The 10,000-nt window shown below is 42.9% G+C and overlaps 1 protein-coding gene across 1 annotated transcript in view; it reads right to left on the bottom strand.

The window, feature by feature from the left end:
• The window catches only part of LOC131369939 (antigen WC1.1-like), a 14,093-nt gene extending 8,331 nt beyond the window's left edge, over nucleotides 1-5,762 (bottom strand). The window contains exons 1-10 of the mRNA XM_058416811.1: nucleotides 5,705-5,762; nucleotides 4,314-4,622; nucleotides 3,808-4,125; nucleotides 3,379-3,693; nucleotides 2,961-3,294; nucleotides 2,221-2,543; nucleotides 1,705-2,010; nucleotides 1,524-1,589; nucleotides 532-906; nucleotides 120-227 (exon numbers count right to left, since the gene is read on the bottom strand). Coding sequence (XP_058272794.1) covers nucleotides 120-227; nucleotides 532-906; nucleotides 1,524-1,589; nucleotides 1,705-2,010; nucleotides 2,221-2,543; nucleotides 2,961-3,294; nucleotides 3,379-3,693; nucleotides 3,808-4,125; nucleotides 4,314-4,622; nucleotides 5,705-5,762 — 2,512 coding nt within the window. The remainder of the gene's footprint in view (nucleotides 1-119; nucleotides 228-531; nucleotides 907-1,523; nucleotides 1,590-1,704; nucleotides 2,011-2,220; nucleotides 2,544-2,960; nucleotides 3,295-3,378; nucleotides 3,694-3,807; nucleotides 4,126-4,313; nucleotides 4,623-5,704) is intronic.
• Nucleotides 5,763-10,000: the final 4,238 nt, after the last annotated feature.

Here is a 10,000-nt window from a genome sequence, read left to right as displayed (position 1 = left end):
TATAATGAAAAAGAATAAAAAATATTAAAATACATTTACAGTAGGAATGATTATAAATAATGTTAATAAAATCTGAGATTTTAAATAATATAATTAGAAAATGTGTGAAAGTGTGGTACCTCTCCTGAGAACTCTGTTCTGGTAAAACAGTACCAGCAGAAGCACTAAGGCCAGGAAGAGCAGCGTTCCCAACACAAAGAGAACCAGTGGAGGGGTGGGTGGACTTACTGAGGTCAAAAACACAGAAGAGGATCTTGATACGACGCTGTGATCAGAAATATTTAGAAAAATGATGAACAGTAACAAATATTGCATTCTAACAAATACACATACCTGATTTGGTGGGGGTGGTGGTGGTGGTGGAGGGGGTGGTGGTGGGTGTAGCAGTGGACATGGTGGATATGTCTGTATTCACAGAAAGAAAAACACTTTCTATCACACAATAAAAATAAAGTGTCCCTGAATAAGGTTTATGACATGCTGATCAGTGTTTTACAGTTTAGGGTCTGAGCTTTCAATCAAACATCTAAGATTCTAAATAAAAGTTATCAAGTCTTATCACTGAGACAGAAAGCTGAAAAGTTAGCACACCCCTCTGACCTGCACAGGTGACTCCAGCATGAGAGCAGTCAGTGTGGTTCTTCAGGGAATGATGACAGTCCCACAGGTGAATCTCATCCCCTCGACACTTCACTCTGTTCATCCAGATAGTCCCTTCACCAGAACCCAACCAAACATTCCTATCATCGCTCAGCGCCGACCCACAGCCCAGCTGTCTGCACACCACCTGAGCGTTCCTGATGTTCCACCGATCATCACAAACGGAGCCCCACGTAGAGTTATGATACACCTCCAACCTCCCAGAGCAGCTTCCCTTTCCTCCACTCAGCCTGAGAGACCAGTGCTCTACATCACACACATCACACAAGAGGAAACACACCAACACTGAATAACAGCTCCAGTCACACAGCTCACTACAACACCATGACACATCAACAAGAACTGACCCTCATCTGTTAAAACTGGACTGTGATTGGTCAGAAGGTGTTGATTCATTTTCTACAACAGCAGCTCTGACAGTAGTGCAGCTACAAATAAACAAAGGCTTTAACATTGTGTTGTTACTTAAAGTAAAGATAAATGTGTGTAATCATATGGTGATGTTTTCTGTAAGGAGATGTTAATTTAATATTTATGGAAGGAGTCTCCAGTGTCAGAGCTTTGTGACAGTCAAAATAGAGAAAAGAACCTGGAGAAGGAACAACTGTTTATAATTGTTTATAGCTGCTATAACATAAGTGAGAACAGGAACTAAATGTTTTATTCAACATCATTAAATGAAACTGGAAATGGATAAAATGCATGGCATATCATCCTTTAAATAAAACATACAACTGTTAGTTTATTGCTGTGTTCTGAGAGAAATAACACCCTTCAGGACACGCTGTTATAGGAAAATGATCAACTTCTGGGAGGAAACAGTAACTCTTTCCTCAACACATGACAGATTTAAGTGTCCTTACTTGAGCAGTATTTCTGAAGAGGAAATGATGAACATGTCCCATGAGTACGTAGAGACGTTCCATCTTCTGCAGTAATAAAACACATGAAACAGACTTTTCTCTCATTCTTATTTTATAGCTGAAATATTTACACAAATTCTACAGTAATATATAAACTAGTAGAGAGAGAGAATCCTCTTACCTGTGCAGGTAATACGAGCCACTTCATCACGATTATCACATCTGTTCTGTCCCCAGGGTGAAGATGGACACTGCCACAGATTAGAGTCGTGTTTCCTACATTTCAGTTCATCCAGCCAATTAGGAGCAGATTTTACTCGTGCTTCAGTGTTTGACAGACTGCCTCGTCTTCCACAGTTCAGCTCTCGACACACCATGTTTACCGTCTCATCATCCATCTGATTGTGACACACATTACCCCAGGTTCCATTGTAGAACACTTCCAGATTCCCCTCACAGCCCTCTGAGAGTCGGATCTCTTTAAACTCTGGAGAGAGAAGGACGACTTACACTTCATCTGAAAATGTCCTGTTTTATCGACACAGTTAAATATGTGTAATATTATCTTTATGGAAAAATATATTCTAGATGGATTACATTTATAAACAAGTCCTTACTATCATGTTGAATTTCAGGAACATTATGAAATAAAACATATACATATCTAACAGGTTTATTGTCAGTCATCACACTGTACCTGAGCAGACGACTCCTACGTCCTCATGGTGTCCACATTCACCCTCTTCACACAGCTGAAATCTGCAGTTCCACAGGGACGTCTCGTTCCCCTCACACTCCACCTCATTCAGCCATATGGACCCAGTTCCAGGACCAAACCAGGCTGGTATGTGGGTACTGAGGGCCACTCCACACTGCAGCTGTCTGCACACCACCTGGGCATCCTCAATATCCCACGAGTCATCACACACTGTCCCCCACGAGCCGCTGTGGAAAACCTCCAGCCTTCCTGCACAGTCTCCCCCAGAACCAACCAACCTGATGGAGCGGGGGTCTTTATTACACACACACACACACACACACACAGACACACAGACACACACACACACAAACACATACACACACACAGACACACACACACACACACATACACACACATACACACACACAGACACACACAGACACATACACACAAACACACACACACACACACACAGACACACACACACACACACACACGCACACAGACACACACACAGACACACACAGACACACACACACACACACGCACAAACACACACACTAATCAGTTATGGAAAATTCTTGTTATGAACTGTAAAATAATTGCTTTTTTATTTTTTTTAATTAAAATGATGAATAATTATGATTATTAATCCTGATCGATTAATCCTGATCGAGCTCTGTTTCTTAAACTACATTTTAAAGCTCTGGTTTTGTACATGTCTGCTCATCTGTAGGTGTTTACCTGAGCAGGTGATGTAGAGCTGTTCCCCAGAGCTGCAGTTGACAGGTTCAGCTTGTGGCCTGCTGCAGTTCCCCAGATGAGCTTCACTCCCAGAGCAGCTGAAACCCGTTACACACATGTGTTTGTGTTCAGTGGTGGATGGAGAGGAGCGGTAGTTCAGCACAGAGCCACAGCCCAGCTGTCTGCAGAGCACAGACGCCTCAGACAGACTCCACGAGTCCAGGAGAACTCTCCTCCAGTCCTGCCTGAAATAAATCTCCACCTCCCCCTGACACTCTCTCCCTCCAGACAACCGCACTCGCCCCTCATGAAACACCATGGATGATCCTGAAGCAGAAGAACATCATTTAAATATTCTAATGAACTCTGACTTTATTCAGTAACGTGGTGTACGTGATGTTAATATCTCACCATTACAGATGACTCCAGCGTCGTGTTTATGAGAGCATGCAGCTCGACTCCATGATGAGACACCACATCGTGATAGGTGTGTCTCCTTCCCCTGACAATCAAACACATCAGCCCAGATGTGGCCACTCCCCTCCCCAAACCAGTCCACCTCCACCACAGCCACAGCACTCCCACAATCCAGCTGTGCACACAGAACATCTGCAGCTCTCATATCCCAGCCTACAGCACAAACTGTGCCCCACTCACCGAGGTACTGGAGCTCCACTCGACCAGAACAGGAGTCCGGTCCGTTCACCAGCCGCGCCTCTGTGTGACCTGAACAAACAGCCGAGAGCTCAGTGAAAGAGGAACATTAACACAGGCACCTTAAAGTTTGATGGACAGCTATGTGGTCTCTATTTAAACAGAAGTTACATCATGATACTTAACCAGAACATATTAATCCCACATCGTTGTCATGGGAACAGTGTGAGTGTTTGAGTGAAGATGATGTTGGACAGAAGGTAATGTCAGATTCAGTTCCTCTACACTGAAGCTCCTCTGTCCACACCTGACCCTCCCCTCGTCCAAAAGCAGCTGATCCCAGAACCTCCACAGGAATCCCACAGTCCAGCTCTCGACACACAACCTCTGCATCCTGCTGGTCAAAGTCAGCATCACACACTGTGGACCAGGAACCTCCATGAAACACCTCCACTCTCCCAGAGCACTGGTGAGGACCAGCAGTGAGTCTTGGCATTCTGTGACCTGTGTTTTATTTAATTGTGTAAATATTGTGTAAATTTTCACTAAGAAATCATTTAAATGTTATAAGAGAAAGTTCCAAAATGTTTAATAAAATCAAAATTTTAATAAAGTTTATTTGTTATAATTCAAATTAAATCATAATAATAATGTAACTAATTGTAATGTTTATTCTAAATACAGAAGTTTACCTGAGCAGGTGACTCCAGCATCTTCACCATGACCACAGTCACTTTTCCCCCACCCTCGTGATCTACAGTCCTTTAGTGTCGACTCTGATCCTCTACAGGCCACATCATCCATCCAGATTGGTCCTGATCCTGGTCCAAAGTGAGCAGAACCCACAGCATCTACAGCCTCCCCACAGCGCAGCTCTCTACACACCACTGCAGCATCTTTCATATCCCAGTAATCACTACACACTGTTCCCCACTGAACATCATGAAGAACCTCCACTCTCCCAGCACAGCGACTTCCACCATTCACCAACCTCACACTGTCTGAGAGAGAGAGAGAGAGAGAGAGAGAGAGAAACAGCAAGTCAAACTAGATGAGGCTAATAAGGCTAGGCTAGAAACATCTTTTTCATGGTTTGGTCCCTACTAGCAGAAAAACTTTTGTGATTATTTTTATTTTATTTTATTATTATTTTCTTTTAACTCAAACCTTTTCTTAATAATTTTTGACTTCACATGTTACACTGAATGGACATCACTCTGAATTCACTCTGTAATTTCTCTCAATATTTGGCCTTTTCAGGTGCTGTGATTCCACTGGATTTGCTTTTTCTGCTCTGTGAATATGGCCTTTTATGGAGTTTTGTGGTTGTCACCCAAACACAAATCATCTACACACACCAGGTCATTTACAGGTGATTCCCATTTTGGTGATGTTTATTGTCGGTGATGTAGCTCCTGTGAGTTCCTGGTTTCTTGTCCTGTGTCATTTAAATATTTCTGTTTTCTTTTTCCTTTTTTAGTCGATAATTTTGTGCTAATGTTTTATTGTATTTTTTTACTTTCACAATCAGCTGCATTTTATTTTTCAACAAACACTTTTGTTTTCTAATTATTTCAATGGCAAAATTAGAAATATCAGGCAAAAAACGCAGACTACAGTATAAATATAAAACCTGACAATATAAGAGTTAACACTGTAGACACCAATATATTCTCATCTACATTTAAAATTATTCACTTTTGGCCTCAAAAAATCAAATTAGGATAAAATTTTATGTAAAGCTGCATTGTGACGATGTCTATTATTAAAAGTGCTTCAATAAAATTAAACTGAATTTTTTCAACATAAACACTGGAATTAAAAGAAAATCTGCCTTTATGAAACATTTCTAAATCTAACCAAAAAATTCAGTTTGGCTTAACCAAGTGTTTACACATAACTTTACTCAAAGATTGATGAATCTTGCAGATGTTCAATATTTAATGATGAATATTACAGAACCTTCATCATTAAATATTGAAAATATTGAAGGGGTTTCACTGTAAAAAAAGTTTTTTTTTCTCTTTAAAAACTCTTTAAAATGTGTGTGATGTTTTGGTGTGAATAATCAGTGTGAACTTACCAGCTGCTGTGAGTGTGAGTGTGGATGAGAGAAGAATAAAAGTCAGACAGATTTCCATCTCCCTCCTCACTGTACACGATGTGTTCACCTCCACTCACCCAGAGAGACTGAGAGAAGTGTATCTCCTCACTCAGCCCCCTACAGAGAGACAGACAGACAGAGAGAGAGAGACAGCCAATCACACTCACTGTTACCTTATTAGAAAGACGAGAGGAAATCATCACACAGCCTCAATAACAAATCAGACGAGGCATCTTTCACTTTCTCCATATATATCAAAATAACGTCAGCTCTGATGAACAGAGCTCCACCTCCTGTCTCTGAGGTGTGTGACTGATGAACAGAGCTCCGCCTCCTGTCTCTGAGGTGTGTGACTGATGAACAGAGCTCCGCCTCCTGTCTCTGAGGTGTGTGACTGATGAGAGTCGATCACATCACACACTGATTTCAGAGAGAGGAAACACTCGGCGGTCGTACAGCATTAATGCCTGACAGCTGCACAGAGCAGATACACACACTGATAAACCACACTGTAACTACATCAGCTAAACATCCCTTCTACACACACACACACACACACACTCACATGCACACAAACACCGGATATTAATCATCACAACATTATAACGTGATTTAAACCATTTTTAGACTTTTTTTTTTAAATTAATGTTCAAAAATGTTTTCACTAATAATTAAAATTCTTTACATTTTACAAATTCTGACTATATTCAAGAATTTTTCCCATTTCACTTGTAATTAGATATTTATTATTAAATACACACATTTACTCTGGTTTTCAGGATTATAAAAAATAATAATTGTAAAAATTGATTATTATTGTTGATTAAGAACATTAAAACTTTCCATCCACTAGATGGCAGTAAAGCATTTCCAAAGTGAGATTTCTGTTTCATGAAATGTGTTTATTCTCTTAACTGACCTGCTGAGGGCGCTGTTAGGATGCTGCTGGATTATTATTATTATTATTATTATTATTATTATTATTATTATTATTACTGATAAACTGCTAAATATAACAATTATGAGAAATTATAGAAGTGATAAAATATACAAAAAAAAATCCACAAGAAAAAGCCCATAAAATATAAAGCCATAAATAAAAACACAAACACACTGTGGCATTAGTGCACCAGTCATTGTGAATGTAAACACAGAGAGCGCCCCCTATCTTCTTCCAGGAGTCCCTTGTTCGGTCGTCATGGTGATCTGAGTGACTGATAACTCAATATCCGTGTCGGGGATCATAATAAAAATAAGCTCAATAAAATATCCTCCATTTTGTGTGCAGGTGACCGTACATTATCAGGAAGATGCAGACAGAGAGGGTTTGTTCAGGTTGCTCCTTATCCTGGTCTGTATCCTAGAACATCAGCCTCTCTCTTGTTTCCTCTCCCTACACCGCCTTCTCCGCCTCCCTGCCGGCGTGGTGATCCACGGAGCTGTCGGTGCTCTGATTAACTCAGCAGGAATGATATCAGAGTCTTGGGAAGTGACTTTCTCACAGTTTGTTCCCATTTTTATAAGTTCCTGACCGCTGATATGGTCACATAAACTTTACAGCTGTTCTTCTTCTTCTGGTTTCATGGAGGGTTTCGAACCAACTTCATAGCTTCATACCGCCACCTACTGTGATGGAGAGTTCTGTTCTGTTGTTTAAATGGCGGTTGGTAAGCCAGCTTTAAGGTGTAAATTCCGCCACCTACTGGATTGGAGTATGGAGCACAACTTCTGTGATGGAGTGTGAAGAGAATGAATTCTATATTTCTCACCTAATCCCTTTATCCTATATTTTAATCCACTGATCCTAATAAATATCATGATTGCATTCATTTGTTTTCAGCTTCTCTCTCTGTAAACACCTTAAGGTTTCTAATTTAACCTCATCACCTCAGTGTTTTTCTTTCAGGAAGAGCTCCAAATAGAACTGCTTAAGGAACCGTAACGATCCAAAACCATTGGGGAACTTGGTGAAAAACTCATTTCAAACCTGACAGGAAGTATGGAACGGAATTTCTGCAAAGAATTTTTGGAATATGACAGCAGGCCTGAATAAACCATTACACAAATTCAAGATTCAAGATTGAAGAAGCTTTATTGTCATTTCAGCCACATATATCTGACGCAGTACATAGTGAAATGAAACATTTCTCCAGGACCTGGTCCTACAGAAACATACAACATAAAGATCAAATACGAAAAAACAACACAGAGCGAGGACAGAAGTTTTGTCCTAGACACATAAAGTGCAGAGTGCAACTAGGTGCAAACAGAACAAAGACAAGACAGTGCAGAAACAGTAGGTACAAAAAGACAACACAAAAACACAGGACACAGCACCGAAAGATAAAGAACATGTGTAGTGAAATGTAAAAAATTAAATAGAATAAAAATGAAATGATGTACAGAGTAGCAGCGGTTGAGGAAGTGCAAATAGAAATAGGCATAAAAATAAATATAAACATAGCAGAGTAATGAAATAATAACAGGGTTTGAGGTAGTGCAGTAAGTACTGAAAAATATAAGCTAAATAAGTGTGTGTGTGTCCACACAGGTGAAAGAGAGTGTGTGTGTGTGTGTGTTTGTGAGAGAGAGAGAGAGAGAGAGAGAGAGAGAGAGAGAGAGAAAGTTTTGTACAGTTCAGTCCTGAGTGTTGAGGAGCCTGATGGCTTGAGGAAAGAAACTGTTACACACTGTGGTTGTGAGGCCCGAATGCTCCAGTACCTCTTTCCAGATGGCAGGAGGGTGAAGAGTGTGTGTGAGGGGTGTGTAAGAGTGTGTGTGAGGGGTGTGTGGGGTGTGTAAGAGTGTGTGTGAGGGGTGTGTGGGGTGTATAAGAGTGTGTGTGAGGGGTGTGTGGGGTGTGTAAGAGTGTGTGTGTAGGGTGTGTAAGAGTGTGTGTGAGGGGTGTGTGGGGTGTGTAAGAGTGTGTGTGAGGGGTGTGTAGGGTGTGTGTGAGGGGTGTGTAAGAGTGTGTGTGAGGGGTGTGTAGGGTGTGTAAGAGTGTGTGTGAGGGGTGCGTGGGGTGTGTAAGAGTGTGTGTGAGGGGTGCGTGGGGTGTGTAAGAGTGTGTGTGAGGGGTGTGTGGGGTGTGTAAGAGTGTGTGTGTGGGGTGTGTAAGAGTGTGTGTGAGGGGTGTGTAGGGTGTGTGTGAGGGGTTTGTAAGAGTGTGTGTGTGGGGTGTGTAAGAGTGTTTGTGAGGGGTGTGGGGGGGTGTAAGAGTGTGTGTGAGGGGTGGGGGGGGTGTAAGAGTGTGTGGGAGGGGTGGGGGGGGTGTGTAAGAGTGTGTGTGAGGGGTGTGTACGAGTGTGTGTGAGGGGTGTGTGGAGTGTGTGTGAGGGGTGTGAGGGGTGTGTGGGGTGTGTAAGAGTGTTTGTGAGGGGTGTGGGGGGGTGTAAGAGTGTGTGTGAGGGGTGGGGGGGGGGGTGTAAGAGTGTGTGTGAGGGGTGTGTACGAGTGTGTGTGAGGGGTGTGTGGAGTGTGTGTGAGGGGTGTGTGGGGGGTGTAAGATTGTGTGTGAGGGGTGTGTGGGGTGTGTAAGAGTGTGTGTGGGGTGTGTAAGAGTGTGTGTGATGGGTGTGTGGGGTGTGTAAGAGTGTGTGTGAGGGGTGTGTGGGGTGTGTAAGAGTGTGTGTGGGGGGTGTGTAAGAGTGTGTGAGGGGTGTGTGGGGTGTGTAAGAGTGTGTGTGAGGGGTGTGTGGGGTGTGTAAGAGTGTGTGTGAGGGGTGTGTGGGGTGTGTAAGAGTGTGTGTGAGGGGTGTGTGGGGTGTGTAAGAGTGTGTGTGTGGGGTGTGTAAGAGTGTGTGAGGGGTGTGTGGGGTGTGTAAGAGTGTGTGTGAGGGGTGTGTGGGGTGTGTAAGAGTGTGTGTGAGGGGTGTGTGGGGTGTGTAAGAGTGTGTGTGTGGGGTGTGTGTGTGTGAGGGGTGTGTGAGAGTGTGTGTGAGAGTGTGTGTGAGGGGTGTGTGGGGCGTGTAAGAGTGTGTGTGTGGGGTGTGTAAGAGTGTGTGTGAGGGGTGTGTGGGGTGTGTAAGAGTGTGTGTGAGGGGTGTGTGGGGTGTGTAAGAGTGTGTGTGAGGGGTGTGTAAGAGTGTGTGTGAGGGGTGTGTGGGGTGTGTAAGAGTGTGTGTGTGTGTGTGTGTGTGTGTGTGTGTGTGTGTGTGTGAGGGGTGTGTGGGGTGTGTAAGTGTTTGTGAGGGGTGTGGGGGGGTGTAAGAGTGTGTGTGAGGGGTGTGGGGGGTGTGTAAGAGTGTGTGTGAGGGGTGTGTACGAGTGTGTGTG

The sequence above is a fragment of the Hemibagrus wyckioides genome, linkage group LG19, assembly GCF_019097595.1.
Source record: "Hemibagrus wyckioides isolate EC202008001 linkage group LG19, SWU_Hwy_1.0, whole genome shotgun sequence".
Lineage (NCBI taxonomy): Eukaryota > Metazoa > Chordata > Actinopteri > Siluriformes > Bagridae > Hemibagrus > Hemibagrus wyckioides.
The sequence above is the reverse complement of the archived record's forward strand: the minus strand, read 5'-3'. Positions and strand labels throughout refer to the sequence as shown.